Source organism: Atractosteus spatula, chromosome 1, assembly GCF_055471065.1.
Source record: "Atractosteus spatula isolate fAtrSpa1 chromosome 1, fAtrSpa1.hap1, whole genome shotgun sequence".
Classification (NCBI taxonomy): Eukaryota; Metazoa; Chordata; class Actinopteri; order Semionotiformes; family Lepisosteidae; genus Atractosteus; species Atractosteus spatula.
The window spans coordinates 53692952-53720325 of NC_142706.1; the positions used below are offsets into that span (position 1 = coordinate 53692952).

The 27374-nt window shown below is 35.0% G+C and overlaps 1 protein-coding gene across 8 annotated transcripts in view; it reads right to left on the minus strand.

Annotated features, from left to right (window-relative positions):
- Positions 1-27374, minus strand: part of lrba (LPS-responsive vesicle trafficking, beach and anchor containing) — a 289988-nt gene that overhangs the window by 115381 nt on the left and 147233 nt on the right. For all 8 annotated transcript variants that reach the window (XM_088910702.1, XM_088910752.1, XM_088910744.1 and 5 more), the window contains exons 37-39: positions 13018-13142; positions 4926-5072; positions 2177-2313 (exon numbers count right to left, since the gene is read on the minus strand). In XM_088910702.1, the coding sequence (XP_088766828.1) occupies positions 2177-2313; positions 4926-5072; positions 13018-13142 (409 nt within the window). The remainder of the gene's footprint in view (positions 1-2176; positions 2314-4925; positions 5073-13017; positions 13143-27374) is intronic.

Below are 27374 nucleotides of genomic sequence, written 5' to 3' on the forward strand. Positions count from 1 at the left end.
ACAAACAATAAATATTGGTACATTAGTTAAGAGTAATAGTCTTTTTGTAGGCCTCATTCATTGGCTACGTTCGACGAAATAAAAGTATTAATCTCCTATTTCATTTTAAACATATATGCGTATATACAATTATACTTCAATTATAATCGTTTAATTAGCAACACAAACCATCTTCGATTTTGCACTTATGTAATCAGACATTTTAGTGTACACTAATTTTACATATAAGCATATCTTCCAGCTCTATGAGCAATGTTTATCTAACATGAAGTTTATTACCGAGATGTCTACTTTAATATTGAATCGATTTTCATTGTGGCTGTTCAGTAAAACAAAAACAACATTGCAAATGTAAACCCAACTTTAGGACTTAAGATCTTTATCTTTACTTTGAGATCAAGCCGAAATGTCTCAAGATGTTTTGATTTCTGAAGTTTAAGAGAAACGTTGATCTAAAGTGAACAAGCAAAGGGGTAATTAAATTAACAAGCGTGTCGCAGGTATGACTGGCGGCTATGCACCTTGCGTAAATTATTTTGCGAATAGGAGAAAGGAAGAAAACAGCACACGTATACTCATTTTCTAAACCACCGGATTAAATTCTATAGATCATATTTAAGGGTTAAAACGTCATCCATCTAAAACAATATCTAAAATATTTGGCGTGTTTAAACTGTAATACGTTCCAAAATTCAATATTCTAGGATTACGATTCATTTTGCATTTACAGAAACAAAGTTTTCATGGTTTAACATAAGATTTCTACGTTTGTAAGATGAATACATTTACTATTTAAAAGTATTGATTATGATATTACTACATAGATCTCTGCCATTACAAAGCACACTTTTAGTTTTCAAGTTTTCTGTATTTATTCTTTAGCTGGTTCAAACAATCCTTTAGTGCAATTTGAAAATTAACTGAGGAACCTAAATAACACTAGAAGCCTACTTTGACAGACTAACAATGTGTAAAATGTGTAACAGTGAAATACGGTCTTGCATATATTATGTAACATATAGGCCTCCTTTAAGATAAATCACAGAGAAACGCAAAGCACAAAGATATGGTTTGAAAACTTGACAATTTTGCTAGCTTTGTCATTTTTCTAACCAGAGTACTCGTTGAAACACCACAGCTCCCAAACAAATCTTGAATTATATTCAGGTTTGCAGTCTTGGAAAACATACTTCGTCACAAAGTAAAAAAAAATGTGCATCAACTTTTAATAACATTTGTTCAATCGGGATTTATGTACTTTTAACCTGTATATATAGTATACTTTTATAATGTATATATGTACGAAGCATGTTATATAAACAACAATTAAGTATCGAGTCCCTTCATATGAGGTTTCTGAGTGGAACTTTGTACATGAGCTTATTACAAAACAATAATTAACACAAGTTGAATATAGCTACTTCATTACCTCAAGGGAAACTATTTTTTATTCCACTCCTAAACAGAATACATTTTATTCTGAAATATTATCGCTAACCTTTTCGTGAATTTAATGCAGTATAATTTCCCACGTTCCCTCTTTTTTCTGGACACGGATATTTAAATTCGAAATGTGAGTCTATATTTGATATATTTGCATTGTCACAGATGCATAGATGTATATAGTCTTGTTATAATCGACTTTAATGATGAAAAAAAGCACAATGGTGTAAAGCAAAAACGTTTAATGAGACAATTCTATAGCGTATTCGTATCTTGCAGTCTAAATATATAGAAGTATTTTAGTTTGCCTCACGGGAAAGAGCTGAGTATGTAAGGTAAGAAAAGGGACAATTATGAGGCCCAAATCATATGATACACTCTGTGCGTATCCACAATGCGCGTCATGGGATTGTTATTCACCAAATAAACACACTTATGCATTTATATTTATATTATATGATTGATCTTTTTTTCTGAGAATATTCGAATTCAGCATTATGTTTCTTTTTAGTTTAAGACTTAACTAATATGGTTAAAGTTATGTATGAAAACTAAGGTAATAATTCTCACTACAGTATCTATTATCAAGTAATTAAGCGTTTTCCGGTTGTTAATTCTGCTAAAAGTGAGGCAGGAACAGCCTTAGCGCGATTCTGAAATGCTTGTTTTACACAGGAGAAATCCGAGTGACATTTGGAGGTTTTAGATCAATGAGTTAAACCCCCTCTCTCACCTTTGAATCGATTTTCTTAAAGCTGGGCTCGTCTTCATCCACCTCGAAGTAAAGTTCAGAGGCCGTGATGGATAAGGTACCTCTAACCACTGCAGCGGGAGCAACAAGCTGGGCCGCGGTGCTGAGGTTTACAGGACCTGAGAATCAACACGAATAACGAGGATTAAAATAAATTCATTTACATGCGTGTGTGTGTATAAAAGGTCTGGGAAATGAAACAGAACCGGAGGAAAACGAAGAAACCTCGAACTCTTGTGCGTAAGTACATAAAGGGTACAAGCAGCATTCCGGGATTAAAATAACTAGTTTCACAAGACAAAGGGTAAATAATTTTAAAGACAGTGATCTACATTTTAAAATCAACGCTTTTATCTCCACTGATTTTCTCTAGGTTAAGCAAAATAATACATTTTAACTATTAGGTTCTGCTACTCAAAAGTGATCTGATAAGCGTCACGCATGTCCACAGATTTAGTTTTTCCCCCCCATTTTATGTGGCGCTGGGCATAAACAGCTGTAGAGCTGTAGGGTTTTTATCTGAATCTTATTTAATTTACATATCACGTACTCACGGTTATCTAACCTCTACGATCTGCTCTTTTAATTCAAATGTTATAAGCAAATGTTCTCAAATTAACCATACAGTATAAAAACAGGGTAAGCCGGTATAAAATAGTATTTACAAATATATATTTTGAAAATGATACCCACATTAACGCTTTGTAATAAAATTCGACCTACGTACTTGGGTAAATAGAATGAGGTACACGCGTCGCTTAATCAATGAGCAAGTAATGTCTTAAAAAAGAATCGAATGACTTGTCATTTCTATTGATTGCAGAGGGGGGGTTGGTGTTTAATCTCTCATCAATCTTAATGTATGCCAGTATGACAATGAGAGAGCCGCTCTAGGGAGCTCGCGGCAGGCTTTGCCCTCTATCCCCAATGTGCAAAAGAATTGTATTTGCAGATGGGCATCAGATAGCTACAGAACCGGTTTGATTTCCCCAAGCACACTCCCACAAATGGATGAAATAAGCAGCTATATGTTCTTTTGCTGTCTCTCTTTGCCCTCTGTGCATTAGCATGTAATCCAGAAGAGAAATAACATTTTTTCAATCACTTTCAGACATTCAATTACACCCGGAGCAGGCAGCTGCAGGAGTTGGGACGCTGGGGGTCCTGCCACAGACCCCTGACAATTTCCACTTCATTTCTGAATCACAGCACTTTATTAGTGGGGATTACTCTTTAATCCTATTGTCATTGTCAGGATCTTATAATTACACTCCTCGCGCACCTCCTTTACAGTGCAAATGTTATTACGGGGGGCTTGGGCATATGGGGCGAATGTCAAGCAGAATATTGTTATTAAGCTGTTTATAAGGCGGATTCGTGGGGTGCTGTCTGACTATAATGATGAGCTCAGAATTGAATCAGTGCCATTTATAATAGATACATACATTTCCTCAAACCATTACCGTGGTCGCGTCTTGAAGACCACAGAGAAAATATCGATTTGAACATACCTCGATGTCGGACGCACACAAACATACTGTATACCATAAAATAAAGGCACAGCCATATTCAGTACACTTGCACGATTACGGTCATCTCGATGAAATGAGCATGACTCACAATGCCTACAGTACAGTAAGCGACGTGTATATGTTTAGTAGGTAAATCTACGGGGCGGTCTACAAGATATTTTGATACTGTAATACTGCGTAAAGTACATTATTGTAGATAAGATTTACTATTTATTAAAATGCTGCATAATTGTGCTCCCCTAACGTTCCTGAAAATTGAGTTAAAGGGAGATTTTTCACAATTTAAGTTTAAACACAGCAAGTTTAATCATTCAGTTGATGGCGCTTTCAGTACATAGCGAGCTCACCTACTGTACGTGCCATCAGTAGTCAGCCCGGTATTCGAACTCACCGAGGCTGCAACGTTGTGTACGTGTGAGGAGCCAGGGCTCCTGCCCCAGGTGTTAGAAATGAGTTGATCAATGCGAAAACGTAACCGAAAACGTAGCATACGCGGGAAAAATCTAAAGGCTGCATGTTATTATAGTTACACGGGATACATTCAATTTGACATTGCGGTCTTCGTTTTTGTCGGCTTACTAATTCTTGTTGTTTTAGGATTCACAGCAGGTGTGCATTTACAATATGTAATTAAGATAGCCAGTTTAAAAAAACGTTTATGAGTTATACACTGTTAAGTAATATGATGAATATAGCTTAAGCAGCCTATTTCAAGCACTTCTGAAAAGTATAACTCCTAGATTCCAAGTGCAACCAGATGAGTTTTCCTGTTCAATTTAATCCAAAGAGTATCAGTTGGAAGAATATCGTATTTACAATAAGGGTTTCACTCTTTTCTGACAAAAAAATGCTTCCGAGGGAAGCAACCATCAAGTCTTTTGTTACAATGCTATCTGCTCAAAATTGTTTGAAAACTTGGGTTACTCGCTTACTGTAGATATAGAAATTGCGAATTGCATGTATATCCAAGTTTATCTGGGCAAGAAGGAAACCAAAAGAGATCGCACATGTAATGACAGAATGCTGTCAGCGCTAATGGTAGGCGCTTGAGATGGGAAGTGATCCCTTTATTAACAGTTTAAGCTGAATATGATTCTCTGCTGTTTCTCGGAGACGAGGCAAAGCAGAAGCAATAGCAGAGGAAGGGTAAGAACGCTTTTCATAGGTACCAAGGGACTGAAATACACGAATGCCTTTACCTGTTAGGTTTTCCAACTCCTTTTCCTCTATGGATGAAAGGGTGTCATCATCCCCGTCCAAGAGCGTGTCACTCTCAGAATTCTGATTTCCCAAAGCCTGGCTTCTGATGGACTGTTTGCCTTTCACGAGGACGTCTTCCTCTGGAGCTGTAATATCAAAACATCCACGTGTGAATGACTACTCTATAAATATAACTCTTCTATATTACATGCGAACCTTCATGTTGGTTTCGACCCAAAGCGCAGGTAAGTAACACTAACTATAAAAAGATAATAGCAAGTACGATGGCTGTTTAAAATACATTTTATAATTTCAGTCAGACTAGCCATCTCAAACTTTATTACAAATTATGTGCACTGTGAAATTTCATTTATATATTTAACCTACTTAAAGTTTTATGAAAATCTAACCAGACTTAACCCTTATGAATCGAAACGTTGAGATTTAGTTTTCGGACAGTTTGACCATTTTTGCCATAACCGGTATAACACAGGTACGATCAAAATAAGTCCTAGGGTTTTCAAATGAGAGTATTAGGACTAATAAGTTAATAGCCTTCAGATTCAATCAACTGGAGTTTTGTGGGGCTTGGACTTGGGGAAAAAAATGAACACCAAACAAAATTAAAAACATTAATTAAAAACCCGTGCTTTTTCCCTTTTCGGTCGCGACAAATAGTTTTGTGCTAATTACATTGATTTCGTAGTAGTTTCATCCTACAGCAAAATAAAGCCTAATAACAAGTGGGTTTCAGAAAAAAACACTTTTTTACTTAGTATATTTAGCTGTTTTATTAATGGTCAAATAATAAATATGAAGTTAACCTCCCCGAGTCTTATTAGCAAAGACAATCACTATAGCACTGTTGCAGTGTTAGTTTGCTTAAGCAAAATGCATTTAATGTCGATTTTTTTGGAGCGGGTACGTTTGAAGAAATCACTGGTCAGACTTCCAAAATAACCTTTAAATTACCTGAACAATATTTTATGATGTCGCTAAAACAAGAGAAACAATTTCTGGTCTGTGGAAATGCAAACTATTGAAGTAATCTACTTTCACAAAATATGTTTTTACCAACACGGTTATTTTTAAATATCAAATCAAAACGGCGGAGACGATACATAAATTAAACATAGAAATAAATTGCTGTATTCAATAGGATACATATTAGGTATAAGTTTAAAAGAAACCTTCACCTACCAAGTTAGAATATCCAATTTAATAAATAAAAAATGATCATTTTGTTTTTTGACGCGTATAAAACCTAATACACGCAACAAATGAAAACAAAAATAATTAATTTTCAACTTCGCGACTCTCTTTCTCAAGTGACTGAGCCGCTTTCCTGTAAAATCTATCACATTACTCTTCTCATGAAAATGCAGTTGAAATTCAATGACCCCTGGGAGCTTTCAGGTTACTCTGAACACAAAAGGTTAAGTTTACAATTGCAATTCACAGCTTATTTGAGGAAAATTTACTTTGTAAGAAACCAAACTAAAAGCCACATGATGCCAACAGATCTGTATCACAGATACTGTACAGTAAAAAAAAACTTTTAAAGAGATTGCTGACATTGCATCTTTTGTACATAACCCCCATGTTTTTAACAGGTAGACTGATTTTTCAAGCAATCAGGAATGCAATATAGACTTGCAGAGAATTATTAGTACTAAACAATAACTATTAGAAAAACATCAATGTATAAAAAAAGCAGCGAAGTACAAAATGTAATCTCCTGCTTTTGTCTGGTAGTCTCAATTCTAAAACAGCAGGAGCAACAGTTAAAAATCTCAATTTCCTGTGTCCCTTTAAAACATCAAAAACAAATTTAAAATAAATACAATATTTCTGGCCAAACCGATATCCAGTAACATGTGCCAAACACATCACAACAAAGCTAGGCAAGTTCTCTCCTCATTACGTTTTTTGATTTCTACTGTACATGACTTGAGGTTCCAAATGGATTATTTAAGAAAAATGGTAATCTGCAAACATTTATAGAAGACTGCATTCCCTAGTGGTATAGCAAAATCCACTGAACTGGTCCTTTAAATAAATCTACTGTATGTGCGTAAGGAATTCTTCATTTAAATAAATAGTTTATGGCATAGTATGCTTTTGCTGTTCCTTGATAAGAGCTTACACCAGACTAAGCCTCACAGTTGGACAAGGTGGAAATACATCCAAGCAGACTGAATTCACCTATTCAGCTCGGTTCTTCCCCCTCCACACACAAAAACAGCACTGCTTCTTCACAAAGTTTAGTTCATTTGTATAAGAAAAAGCAAGGCAGTTTATAAATAGATTCTCAAACTGTTAAACCTGAGCTGAAAAATCTCTTGTCATGGAAAATATGCAGCTAGCTGATATTTAGAATGGTCTTCCTGTAATTAACTCCCCCTTGAGGATTTTTAGTTAGCAGCAGTGAAATTACTACCAGCTTCTTAATACACACCACATGCGTTAGTATTCACAACTGCGACAGAGCCTGGGACGTGACAGAAAAATGTACTACATTTTAAAATATTCAATTTTCATGTGGTGTAAATGACATTATTAATATCTTCACATTTGGACTACAAGATTAAAAAAAATATATTTATAAAGACACTGTCAGTTTAAGGCAAGGATTAGCCAAACCAGAAAATTCAACAGCTAGAACCTTTGTACACTATTATTTATTGTGACCTACAGCAAAAGTTTTAGAAACAAATATCAACCAAAATATTTCATAAATGTTTTACACTGACTGCTTATTTTTTATTTAATAGTTATAGCTTAACAGTGTAGGTAAACTGTTTTCATTATATTTACCCATAGTCCTATACATGGAAAAACTGTGAAAAAAAAAACATGATGAATATGCTCTATTTAAAAGATTTATCCAGATAACATGGATAGTGCACTAAGTTGAAAGGTGTGTCCATGTACCACGTATCATTAGTAACTGTGTTTGAAATGTTTGTTGTAACAATTGTGGCTGCATAAAAGGGTATAAAATGTTTGGTCTATAGAACTCTGCTTTGCATCACTATTTTCTTTTCCAATACTGTGACTGACGATCTTAACTTCAGCAAAACTCGAACTAGAAATTAGAAACGATTCTGTCTGAAGAACAGTTTTCTCGAATGATAATAAATACATTGCTCATAAGTAATAAAAAGAAGAATGTGAAAAAACTGCTTTTTTTTTAGTCACAACAAAAGACCAACAGAAAAGAAAAAAGTGCTTTTGTATTTCCTTAAAAATGTCCTCGTGACCTTTCACCTGCACTAATGACAAAATCATCATCTGGTAAACATTCGTACAAGTGTTCAGCTTTGTGTTTTTTGACTTGGGTGTTCTGGATATATCTACACTGACATGGGTTACAAAAAAATGATATGCTGCTCTTTTTGTACATGTCAGTATTAGACGTACTCATATACAGTATAAGTGTGTAAACACAAATTTTCAATGGAAGAACGTCACTGTACTGTAGGTCTATGAAGTACAGTAAAACTACACCACTCCCAGTCACATTGTTATCACATTTAACATGTTCTCATACATATCACTGATTGCAGATACCCACAGTGCATTGCCCTTGCTACGCAAAATTGCGAAACAGGGTTAATATGTTCCTTTTAAGAGATTTATCAGGTGAACACATCTCACATCAAAACACAAGAAATCAAAAGGTGTGTTAATTATGCAGTTGTGTAAAAAAGATAGAACATACATAAATGGCAAAATAAAAACAAGGAGCTAAAAGCCAGCTCAAAAACAAAATACATGCTTAACGTACATATACAAATGAGCACTAAATACAGCACAGAAATAGGTCAAGTCCCACGACTTCAGCATCTCTATAGGTAGAGTTAAGGGTATACAATTCTAGTGATATTCTAGCGATAATAGCTGTAATACATACAGTAGATATTTTCTTCTTTTTTAAAATGGTACATTATAATATTTCTGGTAGTCTTTTAGAATGTACTGGAGTGGTACAGTAAATGCCAAAATTGAAAAGCTTTTAAACTACTAAGAGTGAAATATCTAAAAAATGGAGGTATAAAAGCACACTGTCTAACCTTTTCTGTGGATAGAAAACACAAAAGACACCTAGTCTTTGCCAAATATTTTATAAGTAATTTTATGTATTGTTTTGCACTTACATTTATTTTGAAGTCTTTTTTACGGTATAGATCATTAACAATTCAAACACAGAAAAGAAACAAATTGTCTTTCATTTTTGAATTTTGCAACCTCTTCCAAATAAAGACCGCAGTTATAAAACCAGAACAGCCTCTTTACTGCATAAATCTGAAGATGTGTGATGTCCCTCCAAAGCTCTGGATTATTCAATAAGTGACACTGTGCAGTGATTGGAACAAAAAAAGTCACACATTTCACACATTACAATATTCACTCCTAAGCTGTTAAAAAAAAATCACCAAAGGTTATTGATGTGTACTACAGTGTGATGTGTTTATGTGCAAAAGTAATAATAAACTGCACTTAAAAATCTTTTAAACAACCTTTTTTTTCTGGAATTGCTGTCCAATTGAAAGAAATATGCATATCAAACCCAGTTAAAGAAATCATTCTTCTTAAGGCCAAGCACAAATGTAAATAATACCTGTTACATGACACTATTTAAAGTCATGTTTCTTACTGAGTGGCTCAAATACTCATTTATATGCTACTAAGGGCAGACTTAGGCAGGGCAATTAAATTGTCAGAATTAACAAATTTGTTTTTAACAAGAGTGTAGCCAGGAGTGTAGTCATGAGGCTGGTATTGATCGTCAGAACAGAGACATTAGTCTTCAGGTATTTACTCTGCCACCTCTGCACCACAGGCCCTCATCCAGACCGAATCAATCCCCAGAAAAGATGGCTCTTTCCAGCCATAAATATATAACTAGCCTCCACTGAACTGCCTCGCTCTGGGGTTTTTAGTGTGAATTGTTCTGAAGTTCTTGGCCAGCTATGAATGATCACAATTGTGCTGGGGTGCATGTCCTAAAACAGGAGCATTTTGCACGTTTTTAAAAATCTTTCTTGGCAATAACTGCCCTTGAACTTTATTACAAATGGATCCTGGAAAGCACCAAAAGGGGAAAAAAAGGAAATATATTAGTGTATTAAAGGGCATTTGTGATGTGTATTAATCTAGTAGCTGTTTTTTTGTGTTGTAACGTAAAGGCACTATAAACTACTGCTTTAGAGCCCTAACTTTCGCCAGTAGCTTGAAATAATGTTAAATGTTGACTCCATCATGCACTTAATCGGTTTATTTTTTTGAAAAGGAGTCAAAGTTTCCACTTCCCATGTTCGTGTGATGAAAATAATTACAGCCAGATATGACCTTTCTGCTCCAATTCAAAATTTTAAACTCCATCCTCGTCAACCGCTCAGCAAGCTTGCCCTGAATGTGGACAGAAGTAAAAAACAAGGACTCGAGAGCTGAGAGACATAAGATTTTAATTATGGAAACCTCGACGTTCATGTATTGTTGGGGAAAAAGAGGAACAGAGTAATATTATTCCTTTTTACTCCAGAGGTCAAGCCATTCCTTCCTTGATTTGACCACAGCACTGGCTGCTTTTGATGCGGAGTGTGTGAAGCAAAACAGTTACTTAAAGGAACTAGTGGTTACAAGGGGGGGGGGGGGGGGTTGAGAGAGGGAGGGGGGCGACCTGTCATTCACATTTGGAAAAAATGATCCTTTACTGATTTCTGCTAAAAGAAAAAGTCAAAATCTAAAAAAATGTCACATTTGATAGTTCTTTATAGATTGACTACGAATTATACGAAGAAAACTGGTCATGGGGGACGTCTTTAAAAAAAAACCTCTAATATCGTCTGCTTTGTAGCAGGGGGATTACAGTACAGGAGACTGATTTGTGGTTAAGTCACTAAATTACAAGGCTCAAGAAACACAGTATTTTTTCAGAACATTAAATGGAAATACATATTACAAGTTTCTAGAAAGAACCAAAACACCACTGGAAGGTTACTGTATGAAACAAAGGCAGTATGCTACCCCTCAGGATCATCCTCCAGCTGCACATTACAACCATTAGGTCTGCTGCTGGTCTCTAAGGATTCTGGGATTTGGAACAGTTATTGCTTTTAGATCACATTCTTATTGACTTCTGTCATGCTGGTCATTTATCTTGAGGACTGATGTCACATTTGGTGTGCTATCTTGTGACATATTGTAGACATTTTCTCCCAGAAATGGCCCTTTAAGGAAGAGTGCAATAGGTTAAGCTGGTAAACTGAAGCCAAAATGTTGCTGATTGGATAGACTGGTCTGGCTAGGAGAGACAAAATATGAATTTAGAAACTACAGTTTCCTGCACAGCGGATGAGCATTCAGAATGAAACGTTACACAGAACCTTGCTTGCAATTATTCCTGATTAGTCAGTACTGTATTCTGCATTGCTATTCTGAATCACATTGAATAAGCAAATAAACATATCTAAAAATATTTTTTTCCCCAAAAACCTGTTTTAAAGTTGCTCATGTCTGCTTACATATAGTTTTATCAAATTCTAAAGGTCACTTTAGCATTAAGTATAAATCATGACATCTTACTTAGTTCTTGAGCACAGGAAAAAAATCAATTAAATAATATCAAATTAAATAAATCGTTTTCCAGCAATAGTACAGTCAATGCTGTTAATAATTTCACTGAAACTCTAATTTAACAGGTCTTACTAGGGGACAAATATTTTGTTTTTCTTTGGGGTACAGAAATGAAAAGGTATATAAATAATATAAATTATTTCCACAAATGTCCATTATTGTTTTTTGTACATTTTTATATCTGTAAACACACAGTCCCCCAAATGAACAGAACCATTTATTATTATATACGTATTCTTTTTCACAAATTGGAGCCCCTGACTACCTAGCACCTGCTCAATCACTAACAATTTTTTCCTTTTTCATTCATGCAGTTCATGATTTTTCATGTAAAGTAAAATATGAATACTAATAAAATGTATGAAAATACATTTAGATTTGTAAATTGCAAAGAATATCAATATTTTTACTTAAAAAGAAGAGTCCCAAAGCTGCACATTATTTTTGTTTTTTACTTAAATTATTATCTATGGAAAATATGAATTTAAAAGTTGTTTTTCAACAGTCTGAAAAAGCCTTCTCAATCAATTTACAATACAAAAATCCTGCTTGGTAAAAAACCTAGAAAATCAATATCAAAATTTAGTTTTAAATTTAGTTCATTCTAATAACTGAAGGTAGAATATTGGTCTTCTTATAAGAAATTACACCAGAAACTACAGTACATATGACTACAGTACGTCATTGCAGAAGCATAGTTAATCAAATCCTGGTATACAGGAGGCTGAAAAGAAACCTCAAAAGGTAGCTCAGAAAACCAAAATCTTAAACACAGCTGTGTTACAGATTAAGAGTGCTAATTTACAAACCCATTAATGCAGTAATCAAAAAGAAAATTGATTGCTCTGCTGCATTTAAGAAAAAATATAACTTTATCTAACATCACAGAATAATGAGCTATCTCCTATTAAAAATATGGAATTTGGAGAACTCCTTTTAGTGTCTTCCCAGATTATTTTTATAACTACAAAGGCATTCTGTATCACAGTAAATGCTTAACTGAAACCATGTGATAGCCAAACGGGCCTAAAAACACAACAAAACTGCTATCTACTTTCAAGCTGAACTTTCAACACAATAAAGAAATCGATTTAAAAAATTTACCGGACAACCTAGCAGTTTCAGATGTTGGTCATGTTATAAGCACTTACCAGCAATTCTCAGCACTGACATGCACAAAACAGGAACACAAAAGTTCAATTTGTGCAAAATGAAATAAAAACGCATTCTGAAGCACGAGGAGGGACAGCCTCAAGCCACTACAGGTATTGGTGTGCACTCTTTTATTAACGTGGGGCTGTTTGAAAATTAACTGTGTGAACTATTAAAATGAGGGCTGTTTTTACTGTGTCTTGTGGCACCATAAAATTTTTATGGCAACTGTAGTTCTAATTTTTATTGCCGTGTACCTGCCGCCACAGGCACAGAGCGCTTCTGAGGGGAACTGACCGTGCTCTGCCGCCGCCTTCAGTGTGGCTTCGGAGTGTGTGGATCCAAAGGGGTTCCGCACAAGGCGTCGCCGGCGCCGCAAGTCATCCTCCCAGTAGTCAAGGCGCCAGAACTCACGGGGACGACTGCAATGAAACAGAGGTAGCACATATGTTAGCAATTATCAAACAGCATGGTATCGCACAAGTACCGCATAAAGCCTGCCTTGTTTGCTCCCTCTTTCCTCTCATACACAATCCCTAACTTAGGTATGTCCTTGAAAATAACAATATCACCTTCCAGACCAAGGAACTCCTTTCCCTTTTTTTCTAGGAAGGTGAAATGAGCACTAAATACATCATTTTGAAATGAACTGCTGACAGAGTGATCAGTTTCCCCACACTCTAGTGGCATGTGCTCCGATTTCAGCCTCATTTCAGCCTCAGCAGGGCACCTTTAGCTGTGACTCCACTTATAAACCAGAATAGGGAAAAGGCCATTATAAATACAGGATACCATTACCAATATTAATCAATGTCTGGGCCTTCCATCATTTTTCTTCCCAATTTGCGCCTTTTACCACACAAGGTCAGTAAATCATTCCGCAACACTGCAGACCCAGAAAGTGTTAACTTTTAATGAACGACACTGTAGCCATGGATATGTGCGCAATAATAAAATATTACTCTATTTAGACGTGCAGGAATTTAATTAAAATAATCTCTTAAAATATTCATTACATTTAGCCCCTGAGGCATAACACAACACAGGGAAATGCATTTTCCTTCCATTACTGTTTTCTCTTGCTTATTTTAAAGAACACATTTCAGCAGAAGAGGACAGCAATTTATTCGTCAGAGTAAATTACATGGAATGCTTTACTTCCCCTTTCATGTGGATGTACATCTACGTTTAATTACAAAATACAAAACAAAGAGAAAGATTTGTTTGGTGGTGGTCTGTGTGGTATTACTCGCAGGTAAAATGGTTTGTCACACATATACATTTGTATTCTGCTTCTGTTGTATGCTACTTTCTTTTCTGTTCTATTTGCGGGAAAACATTATATCTAGTCAGTTGCATTGCTGCTGTACACTAAATGATTTTACCATAGCCTTAAAGGTCTATGGGTAGATTTACAGCAGAGATGTGAAATCCAATTCTGCAAGTCCATTTTGCTTTGTTGAAGTGAGAATAAGTTTTATAGTGCAACAGGGCCTAAACACCCGAGATATATAAATCAGCATAATGACCATTTAAGCACCCTCTTGATACATGTCTCTTTGTTTAGGTCAGCATATTTCACAGAATGTCCAAAAGCATTTTAATCTTACTATTCATAATAAAAGTGGTTAAGAGTTGGGCACAGTTTGGGATATAAGGTCTGCCAAATAAGATGGGACAAGCATTATTAGTTATTCAAATAATTCCTGGAGTGAAAAATCATAATTACCAACAAGCTATATAGAAGCCATGAATATACTTTTCAAAAGCTAGTCTTATATTGGTCTGCCAAGGATAATTTAATGTTGAATATGAAAAAAATGATCCAGTAAAGACAACTGTTACAGCACTAAGTGCAGAAGTTGTTCATATACACATTAAATAGAAACAATAGTTAATGCATTTAAAATATGTTTTAAAAATCATTAGTTCTTTCAGTTTAAAATATAAAACATTTCTACAATACACATCCAAAGCTTCAACAGCAAAAATAAAATACAACACTATGGATTACAAATATACTTCATAAATGTATTTTGAAACAGGTGGTTCTTGGGGTTAACTCCTGTGGAAATGGCAAACCAAACCCAGATTGTGCTGAAAAAGGAAATTGCACATAAACAATATGTAAGAAAGCAGACATGCTTAAAAGAAGGCTACACCATTATGAAAAACAATGAAGAACAGGCTTTCCTACAATGGTATAAGATACACAATACAATGTTTCAAAGAAAACAGGTCATTCAAAGTCATGAACTCAAGGGAGACTGTAAGGCTCTAAGGCAAAAGTCAAGCACGCAGCTTTCAGCAGAGCAGACGACCCTGTTGAATTTCAATATAGCTTGCAGAACTGCTAGAAGACAAACAACAAAAACTGCAACAATTGACTTAATTATTGTGGACTAATAAGTATGCATTTGATTTTTTTGGATCTGTCCAATGCCAGCTTGCTCTGACAAGACTTGGAGAACATTATAATGCAGCATTTTTACTGCCAGCTGTGAAGCAAAGTAATGGATGCCAGACTGCTAAGGATCGTCTCAGCTTTTGGGATTGGAACTGTGTTGTTTGACTTTCTGCTTCAACCAGGGAAATATAGTTGACCTTGACAGTCTTGATATTAATTCTGCTACAGTGGCCAGAATCATTGGTAAAGTCATTGACTTTAATCTGACTACTGAATCCCATATCAGCAATATGTCTAGTTTAATTTTTTCATTCATTCATGAAATATGAATTATTTGAATATGAGATGGGAAGTTGCTGTGCATTTTATTTTGTCAAGAAGTTATTATTGTAGTTTTTCCAGTTTGCTGTTGGTTCTGCTAGCAACTTTCATAGGTTACAATACAAATGAAATGCAGGTGAACAGATTTATTTTTAATTTTACTAACAAATGTAAACAAATTTATTGGTACTGTATCTCGTGTATATATTAGCTGTGCACCTTCGCTGACCGACCATTTCTGGAAGTTCAGAATCGATGATCTTGGGTCTGACCCTGCACTTCTTGATACCTGCCTGTATTATAGTGTATATGTGATTTTAGGTATTTGTTGCATCTCTACATTCCATCTTGTTCTTTCCAATCTACTGAATCCAAACGGCTTGTCATCCCAAGAACAACATTATGCCCACTATAGGTGAGTATGCATTGTTACATCACACCAGAACTTTGGAATTATCTCCCCGACAGAGATAATTTCAGCAAGTCTGAGACTGCTGATTCGTTTAAATTACATTTGCACATCCTTCTGTCATTTTTCTTTCTGATAGGATGACTTAGGATGTTTTGTTAAAGAGCCTACATAAATAAAATGCATTACTTGTTAGAATACAAGGCATGCTGTCTATCTATACTTTAGTTAAATGTGTACTGACATTGTGTTATACTGTACAGCATGTACATTTCTCACAAACCTTTCTCAATCATGGGAGAACCGTTAGAATTTCTGCCAGTCTTGCTCCCTCTGTTCTTTTCTGAGATCAGAAGTGGACCGAGCTACATTGCTGTAACAATGAGAAATTTAAACCCAGCCCCCCAAAAAATTGTCTTTCCTCAGTTGCAGTGATCAGGCTTCTTGTGCTGCATTCTTGCCAAAGGATCAACACAAAATTTCAGCCCAATATGAGTTATTACACTGGGGCCTTGAACGGGGGATGGGAATTGCTGCCAAAGGAGAAAATAAATACAATTAAAAAAAAATAACTTTAAAGACTTGTATTTCAGTCTTAATGAAAGCCATGAATTTCTAGATTTATCTAAATACTGTTTTTATAGTGCTTAGAAATACAAAGGAATCTTGCCACTCTTTTTGCAAGGGGATTCTAAAGAGTTGATTTACAACTACACAGACGAAATCACATTACTATTTAATATCTCACTGTAGAAAAGCAACATTTCCAACAAGGCAGCAGTAGAGTTGACTATCCAACAGCCTGCATTATTAGAACAATATTTCAAACCTGTGGCACTGCACAAATTTTTATTATCCAAGAAAGAATACAGATGTGCAAAAGCACTGCAAGAGAAAATAAGTGTGGCCAACAAATTATGAAAAAAGCATTCTCTGGAGTACACCTAACTCTCAAGATCTGCAATTACAAAATTAAAAAGAAGTAGCTCATGACTTCTGGAATTACATTAATTTAAGAATGTAACAAATCTTAAAATAAAATTCTTAATAATTTTAAAGTTATACAATTCTAAAATAAAAATAAAAACTGTAACAATAACTAATATTCTTAATGAAATGAACAACCGCTCTGCAAGACTTTTTTGTTAGTATTTTCCTTTTCCCCAGCTGAAAGCCCTTATTTTTCCTGAGGTTACTGTATTTAAGAGAAAATTAAAAACCCTCTATCATGTCACGTCTGGGCAGAAGCAGATTTTCTTCCCCGTTACAATGGTTGGTATATGTTTGTCTGCGATAGTCTCAAAATCCAAATAGGCACTTCATCATTTTGGCTTCCTACATTCATCTATAAAAATTATTATCAAATATCTGCCGTGATGCAGCCGTGAATCACCAGCCGCTCCCCGTCTTCAGGGAACGATACAAAAAGGGTCTATTCATCAGCATGGCAATCGGCACAAGTAATTAGTTCTCTAGCTCGGAATTTTCTACAAAGCTTATTTCACCAACCGCCACAAACATATGACAATAGAACCCTAATGAAAGCTGCTAAAATTTGTTAACCTCTCCTGCCATCAATCCTACTGAAATCGAGCGTGCTGAGTATTTTTCTAAGGACAGTAAATTATTAATTTCTCATCCATCCTCTGGCATCTTGGTAGAATTATGCAGTGCCATTCTTCAAGATAACAACAATTAAAATCACAAAGGCCACCAAGCAGGTTCACTTACAAACCACTTGTGTAATTAGTAATTAGTTCACTCATAAAAATGTCTGCAGACCAGACTAATTTGACCAGGAATCGGGGCTGTTGTCTTAACTCATGCATTATAAAGCATTTCTAAAAGGATTCCTGGTAGCCTATTTAATGTAAAACACATTTGGGCATTAAATAAAACACAACAGAAAGCTCTTGATGTGAAGTAGTAAAGTATAATTATGTTTTGTTCCTGTCCTGTACTGGTGCATTTTAGTAGTCTTCCATGTAATTTTATGTAAGATTATAAACACCAGGGTTGCCAAATTAGCATCAAAGGGTGCTTAATTGCCTCATCAGCTTAATAACCCTTACAAATTAAGTATGGGTCTGATCAGACAGACAGGCTTAATGCATAAGTTTTGTATAACAGTACTAAGCATTTTTGTTTATAGTATTAATTTCTCATAACCAGACACCAGTTATAACAAATAATGTGTCTGTGCTGGACAGAACATTGGCATACTCATGTAAGATTATGAGCATTAAATTATAAGTGTTCTCTCTGTGTATTGCTGTGTACAAAAGCACCAGGCTAGAGTCAAACACTGTGGCTTGTTCACCAGGCATCTTCACAACTAGAGACCATTAATAACTGCTTAGCTGTTACTTCTCCTACTCTGCAGGTGTAACATAATGGAAGACAACTATGCTATAAAATAAGAAAAACAATAAGAATAAAGATAACTTTGTTTACAACAACTAAACTTAAATGAAAATTTTAGACACACCATGCTATCAGAACCAGTTCACTGTTTCTATCTACTATCTTTCATTATAAGAAACTGCCGCTTTTAAACAAAAACATCAAGATCATTTAAAATAATAAAGGCCCCTGGATATCTAAGAAGCTAAAAGTCTTGCATTTTGACCACAAATGGCCACAATCCAGCACTAAATTTATAAGCTGATGTCATTATTCTTAAAGCTTTCCCCTGAACATAAAAATAATACAAAGGTCTCCTATGTTTACAGTACTGTATGTACACTTACATTCCTTTCTTTTAACATGACTGCCTGTCCATCAGGGTTTTCTAAAACTCTGTTTCAAGATGTTTAGAGAGCTAATGAGCAGGACACAGAAGAGCAGTGACAAAATGATTCCACTTTTAATATGATGTATTATAAAGGGATAGCTGTACAATTCTACATGAACTCTAATAACTGTAATAATTATGTAAGCATGAATTTAATCTTCCCTGTCAGTTCTACTGACCACTTACCCAGCAAGAAACCACAGCATCATAAACTGGTGCTTTTACTTCATTGATCTGCATTTCCCTTTATGGAAATTCCTGTTCATCACTTTACATCATATAATAAGATGTTTTTATAAAAATGGCAATTTACTTTCAATCCTCTACTACTTTCAGTCACACTCCCCCAGACCTGCACTGCATATTCAATTGTATTCCAGGCTATATAACCTTTTCAGAAAACAATTCTTTTCTTCTCATTTTTTTATTAAACCTGGATCTTCAGAGAGGGATAAAATGGCACAACATTCTTTCACATGAAAATATTAATATTGATTGCAGACAAAACTTTATTTTCTTATACAGGTAAAAATGATGCAAAAAAATTAAATGGACAGCAACCTCGTTAAAATAATGCTCTTTTTGGGGAAAGGGGGGAGATAAATCTGGGAAAGTATCATGGAATTGTATCTAAGGCATCAGTCCAAACCTTGAAAACTGAATTGCGCTTAAATATTGTGTATGAATGCATATGTGAATAAAATAATGTATTTAGACCAACACAAGGAATGGGTTAAGGGGAAAAAACTCTTTTATGGTCAAGCTGTAACATACTTTATCTTTCCTCTAAAGCTAAACACAACACAGTAAAAGCGAATTAATAGAATCTCTGTGCCAGCATAGAAACTTTGATAGCACTCTTATTTCAATGTCTGAATTGTTCTTCTTTTTCTGACAAAGACAAATGATTGCCATCCATCAAGATCCAATCAGATGTACGGAGACTCAGAGCAAATGCATCACTGTTTACCAGTTTTTTAATGCTATTTGTGTAGCCTTTGCTTCATAGTATTTTATAGAACGATAAAAAGATCTCGCTGCAAGATAGGTCATTTACATCCAATGTAAAATTAACTTCCATGAATAATGATAGATTTTCACCTCAGATAATGTATACGTTATACAGATGATATTACTTAGGGGTTCATTTCTGGCTGGAGATTATGTAAATTATACTATATGACCTTTATCATTACAAACAGGACATGCAAAACACACATTATTTCATATATCATTCAAATCATTCAAATGCAAGGCACTTTGTAAAGGACAAACAGTCATTTATAACAGTCCTGCTGGATTAATTCAGTTACAGTCAATGATATCAAGTATGCATGGGAGATTTCTCTTTTTCCTTTTTCATTAATGTGGACGATTGGTGTTCTTCCGTAAAACTGCTTTACCATTACCAACATCATGAAGATTATTTTAGATTTGCATAAGCCATGTGTTAAAAATATGAATAAATAAAATATTTGAAATGTCCATTTAATCATGCAAGTAAGCTCCTCTTTGTTAAGTTATGGCAGCAATTGACTCTACCCTAAATTAAAACGAGCCTTACCAAATGTCTTACTATGGAGATAAAAACGAGACCATATGATTAAGCTTTCTGAAATGCAATTCTGTATACATGTATTATAGCATATTATTCACAACCATCAATGTCCCGAGCACTGAAATACATTTGTACTTTTCAAGACAGTATTCAGTAAATCAACATGTATTCATTATGGCCTAAACATCTCTCTCTCTTTTGACAAAAAGTCATGATTGTTGTTATTTTCCATATTGTTTTATAATAAAATCCAATTCCTTTGATAATATTAGAATTGCTGTATAATTCAAATTTCTTTAATAGTCCACACTCCACATTTAAGAAAATACTGTATGCAGTTTGCTCTTAATACTTCCCAAGATAGCTGGAACATTCAATGTACAGAATGTACAGAAAGAATCTCCTTTACCTATCAAACAAGTCAAGACAGTCTTTTGAAACAAAGAGCTACAAAGTGTCAGACAGGCATTCATGACCAAGCCACGGGTTTCTTTCTAAACGTTCCTAAAATTTGCAAAACCGTGGTTAGCTATGACAGCTCTATGACTGAAATAATAAAATACACATTTTCACATATAAAAATGCATAATGCCTGTGCACCACAAAAGGAAAAATTCAGTCAACTCTAGGCTCAAACAAGCATGATTTGTATAGGTTACCTTCCCAGTACACAAACTTGCACACTGTACCATGCCATTTTCCAGGATTGTTGATCCTTTCCACACAATGCTGCACTGCACAAATACATATTTACTATATATATATAGCAAGAGGCAATAAAAATGAAACAATTGAGCATAGTAACACATAGCATATGTTTTTAAAGCCTCTCAGTATGCATACACACATACACAGTATACTTTATGCACCACTGCATCAAGTTCATTATTTGCATCGTGATGTGGGTATGCATCTCCAAAGATGTTCTATTGCAAACACTGAAGCCTAAATGTCCTCAAGAGAAGATTAAAACTCCATCTTAGAGGGAACTGCAACTATGAATAATCTGTGCTGAAATTAGCACAAAATCTAAATTCTCCCAATCATCCTTGTATAGGGCAAGAGCACAATGTAGACAGCTTCTTTCACTCAATAAGGCACATTCTGCACTCAGAGAAGCAGTTTGTACTGGACTGGGACCAGGGAACTCACCAGACTGAACACTGTGTGGATTCCCCTAACTTAGATCCAAACATGTATTATTTTAATAGCAATTAAACAATTAGTTGGCATATCAGATTAAACTGATGAATAATGACAATTTACCTTCTTGCTTCAGCTTTATAGCCTCTGAGCACAGTTTAAATGTGGCTGATACTCAACTCTGATAACTCTCCTCTTCTTGACAAAGTTTCATAAATAAAAGGCAATGACAAAACAGTAGTTCACACCTTACACCATTCTGAAGCACTGTTTATAGGCCACAGTCATTTTACATTTTGCTTTTCCTGGTGTAACTTTTTTCTTGTCTGATTTAAAGGAAAATAAAAATGGGACAATATTTTATATTCTGTAACTAAAAACAAGAAAATCTTCACTGTTTTTTCCCATCCTTACATTTAACCCACAAACTCTCAATTACAGTTAAGCATACAGTACATAGAATAAATAGGATTAAATGTAATTAGGAATGTGACCAAAACCCTCATTTCAGTTTCTCTACAACTTTCAGACAGGTTCTATTATTCAATACTTTAATCAAGTTAAATGAAAAAGTTAATCGAATTGAGAAAATAATTCTCATCTACAAGGATGACCTGGAGACCCAGTTACAGAGCACAGAATTTACTGCAACAATCTGAGTGAAGTGCCTTGCTCAAGGGTACAACAGCAGAACTCCACCTGGGACTTGAACCCTTCGACCCCTCTGCAGTCCAGAGTCCTAACCAGTAATCTACAGTTCCACCCTGAATGGTAAGAGAACTGGTATTTGCTCCCCCTTTTCTGACGATGCAAAAGAACTGACATGTAATATAATTTAATAGTAGGAATAATAGGAAATAAAAAAAATGAAAAGCCTCAACTAAAAATTGATGCATCAACAGGAATGCAACACACTTACAAATCATCATACCTGAATGAATATTAAAGTGCATGAAAGGTTCCAATTTACCTACTCAAAGATCAGTAAGATGGTGAAAACAAACATAAGCAATTGAAAAAGAGCATGTGACAACACTTTAATAATATTTTCTTACTTATTAACATCCATTAAATAACACGCATAATCCCCACTTCCAGCAAAATCCAAGACATTGATAATATACTGTCATTTGAAGACATTAGAATAGATGGTACTACACAATACGCTCCGCTGCACACATCCTTCAACCTAACCTCAAATTACCCACAACATCTTTTGAAAAATTATAAAACTGCCTAAAAATACAATTTTCCCTTCTAGCTTTCTAGGGTAATGTATATATAGTCACGTATACACCTGTGTGTATATTTATATATGCGTTTCATATTCCCTTTGGATATCACCTCATTCTCAAGTCACTTTCCTACATACTACACAGTTGTGATTTCACTTTATATTTTAATTTACAACTCCTTACTACCCATAAAAACTATTCATAAATACTCCTAAATTTATTTTCATGTGTAGAATGTTTATTTTTTGTTGTCAATGAGTTATCACAAAATTATGTAGTTACAGTAAATTGAAAAAAAATCCAAATTTATACAGGGAAAATAGAGAGCATAATTTAATGACTGTTATAGTTTGTCAGAATCATTGTTTTACGAGAGCAATTAGTAATTTTATAAAATGTATCAGTCCTCATTAATGTCTATATCATCTGTAATAGAAACTAAGAAATAAAAAAGTATTTCATTGTTATAAGTATTTTTTCACTGAGCATATAATTTAACCTACAGTATTATCAAAGCAGTTGTCTGATAAAACTACAGTTTGCAGTTCAAGGTTAAAATCTGTGTTTATCCAGTAGTCCAGGAAATGGCTTGTGCTGTATAAACCTCATATGTTATGCGGGATCCAGACTGACAGTCAGATCCTTTTCACTATTGGGATTTTAAGACAGTGTTTGAGTTAATGTATAAAGGAGGATACATATATTCAACTGTAAATTATTCTTGATAAACACAGATGAGTAGTGTTCCCAAGAAAGTAAATGTGCTACAAAAAAATGAAGGCAATCATCTTCATTTCAGATGTTGACTTTGATTCAGGTGCAAAGTGGTTTTGTTCTCCAGGGGTATCACTTTGGAGGAACTCTGAGATTCTCTCCAGGATCATGCTATAGAAAGACATTTAAAATTCTGCCCAGTATGCAAGTGCAAAAATGTAAATCTCAAGTCTACTGACAACAAATCTGTACTCAATTCTGTAGTTTAGTACAAATGTTTGAATTTTAGAACACATGCTCAAAATACAATGCAGTGATTTCTTCCTTAATGTTTTACTTATGTAGCGAATTTTAGGATTCTCAAATGAAAAACCAGTTTATTTGCAGTGAATCTATTGCATCTGAGACTTTATGCTTTGTTCTTCAAATAGATCACAGTGAACTGGGCACTGTGGGGTGTTGCCAGCCAGATAAGCAGTTTTAAGGTGACCCAGCAAAAAATGACATACAAACTCTAAAGCACAATCAGCTCAGAGCACTAAATTATCACTGATTTTAAGGAACCTGATAGCACATGATTTCCATGGCCTGGACAGTATTTAATACAATCAGACCGATTTAGGCTTCTTCAAACCCCAGACATCATTAGAGGCTTCTCAATGGAGAGAGCAATGGGATCTCTAAACTTCCTGTGTCTGTGCTGAAAGAAAACTATGAGAGCACACGACTCACTCACCGGCAATAACAATAACCAGCTGAGCAGCACTGGAAGACTAGCTATACATGTTTATAATAGTGCACAGTCGAGGACTGGCGAATAGCAACTCTAAGCAAAATGTACTTAAGCAACATTCATTGTAATTAATCACAGATAACCCCGCTATGAGCGATCGGGAATTGAGAAATAAAATGAAGGAGTGAAATCACATCTCCATAATATCAGTTAGTCAAGAGGATTAGATGACTCCCAAAGGGAACACGGGCACATAAAGCTCCATTCTCAACACCACACAAGTGTGAGAGATGAGAAATGCAAATCGTTTCCTAATTACCTACGGCTTAGTAAAATGCACCCTCCAATTAACTGCAATTAGACTCAGTGTAAATTTCATGACAAAGGGGCTGAAAATGATATGCTAATTATAGCATTTTCCCAGTCACAAGCTGAGGAAAATGCAGCTTCTTCTCTTTAGGTAAATACTACAGCAAAATGCTCCAGAATTACAGTACTCCTCTTAAGTTCCAGTCTATATATTTGTACTTCACATCCAATAACCTGAAAGATATGATGACTGGGAAGATTTTAACATGTGCCTTAATGTATTATTGCACAATAATTAACAATTGGAAAGACAGTGTTATAAATATAATGCATTGACTATGTTACATCAAACAGAATAGTAGTAATGAAGGTATCCAGTTTGTCTTCTTTATATGTCATTATCACTACATTTTAGAGGTGAATATTGAATAAAATAACACATGTAAGGAAGAATTACTTCTTGAAAACTAACCAAACCCATTTTTCATGTTGTGCTGCAACTACAGGGCAAAAACGAAAGAAAAAAAACTCAGGGTCAACAAAGGACGGGACGATCTCAGTTATCGCAGATAGACCCGAAGTACGATTTATAATATTGAAATTTGAGTAATACTGAAGAATATTGAAAGCATAATTTAATATTCAGTAATGAGTATTAATAAGAATAAAGTGAGATTAGTTCATGCACAAAATAAAAGGGCATTCTATAAAAAGTTATACTAAGTGTTAGAAATGCTAGAAATAGTGATACTAGCTCAATGTACAGACTGAGGAAGTCTCTCAGCTTGCACGATAACTGGATGATTACCTCTGTGAGCACTGTGAAGGTCCCGATGAAGATTACATTGTAACTCCAGCTGTCACTTACTCCAGTAGTGCTCCCTTAATCCCAGTTTCTAATCCTCTGTTCTCCATCTATGTAACTTCAGATGTATACATGACAGGTTAATCTAGCAAAGCTGTCACATGCTCATGAAGCACGACCGAGCACATCATGACATTATTATTTATTTGCATGAATTATCTTGCAATTGTAAAATACCAGGATTTTTTAAAAAATTGCACAATTTATTTCAATACTTAAAATATTCTTGCAAAATGCAAAAAACTAAATTTATCAAATTCATAAAGGCAAAATCAATTTTAAAAACTTAAGGTAGGATTTTTTCAATCAAAACAAAAGTATGAAACATTTTGTGCTCATACTAGAGCATGATGCAGGGATTTAGGTGGCATAGGTTGGGTACTTTAGCTACCTGTATATGTACAATACTGATTAAAACGGAATATCAGCCATTGATGAGCATCTCTTCACCCTCCTTTAGTTATGGCCCAAGAGCAAAGAGCATGGTTCAAGCTGCACAGACTGGGTAGAGCACCACTATTAAAATACTGTGTAATAAATCTTAACATCAAAGCCATGTTTCAAATTACAGGTTTCTGAATCTTTGGATTTAAGTAGTTTTGCAATAGCGTCCACGTCACAGTAATGACCACAGGCAAACCAGTTGCTGGTTCAGTTCATTCTTGACACTTTCACCATAATGTTCATGAAGAATGTCTCTTCTTCACACTTTGGTTGAAAACAAATCCATATGTCATGGATCTTTAAGAATCGTCACCCCCAATCACACTAAAGACTCACAATCCAGAGAGACCTTATCATTCATGAGGACTCATTACAGTACTCTTCTAAACAAAAAGGCTAAGTGCTCAAAAAATGCAACAAAATTACTGGATATCCATCCTTTTCTCATGGGAGTCAATATTTAAACCACATGGTACATTTGTGCAAACATTTAGAATACTCTGATCAGGTTCTGGCATTATACTAGAAAAAACATTGCTGCTTTGGAACCATTAATAAATAACCAGAATTAATCTTTGGCACACCATCAAAGAACTCAGATGCTTTAACCTAGAAAAAAATGTAGAATGTGCTCAAAATCATAAAAGTACTGTAAGTAACCTAAACCACTACTTAAATGCAAAATAGGACAATAAACATGGAGAACACAAACAGCAATTTAATGGACTAAAAATAATAGATATTTCAATTTAAGAAATGTTTAACAGAATGCTTTGATACAAAAAAAGTGTGTAATTTAATCACGATAAGTTACGACAGTGTTTTACAATGCACTCTTAAGACCCCCTTTAGAATTCTGTGTTCACTTTTGGTCTCCATATGACAGAATATTCCAGCCTAACAAGGAGTTAAAAAAGCAACAACAATTCCTGGTCTTGGGGAATTGTCACCTACAACCAGATTAAAGGAACTAAATCTCTGCAGTCTAGAACGGAGTAGAGATCATTTTGATCCAAGGGATAAAACCCTACAGGGTATAAATAGGTTTGACCCAGGGAACAATCAAAAGTGAAACAAGAGCAGGAGGTCATGAGTGAAATAGAAACTCATTAGGACTAGAAAACACTTCTTTACAGGAACAGTTGTGGGTGTTTGAAACAGGCTCCCTAGCCAGTCGTTTGAGGCCCAAGCTCTGGATGACGTTAGTTTCACTAGAGTACCAACTTAGACAGATAAGTCACATGGCCTCTTCTCGTGTGCAATGATATTCTTAGATGTGGTTGTCTGAAACAACCTACCTATGTTCTACGCACTGATTCAATGGGATCGTGCAATAAGCACCATAATGAGATTACTGGATCAATAAGCCCAAATCCACCAAATAAGCATGGTAGTCTTAATGACCTGCTCTTGTTTGTAATTTTCTTATGATCTTACCTTCCCGGAGAATTCTATTGCCTCACTCCCTTAAAGCAGAATCCTCATACGTGCCTTAAGATTTGTTCATAAGAGAATTACATTGCCTAGGAACACATGATCGTGTTTAAATTTAATATGAGCATGTGAATACATACATCTCACACTCACAATATGGTAATTACCTAGGTCTCGCACCCCACACGGATATTAATTTGTTTGATTAATCAAAATAATTGATTTTCGCAAGCTTTTTAAACAATTTTTAAAAACATTTTCTATATAAAATGAGAACAAAAAAAGCAA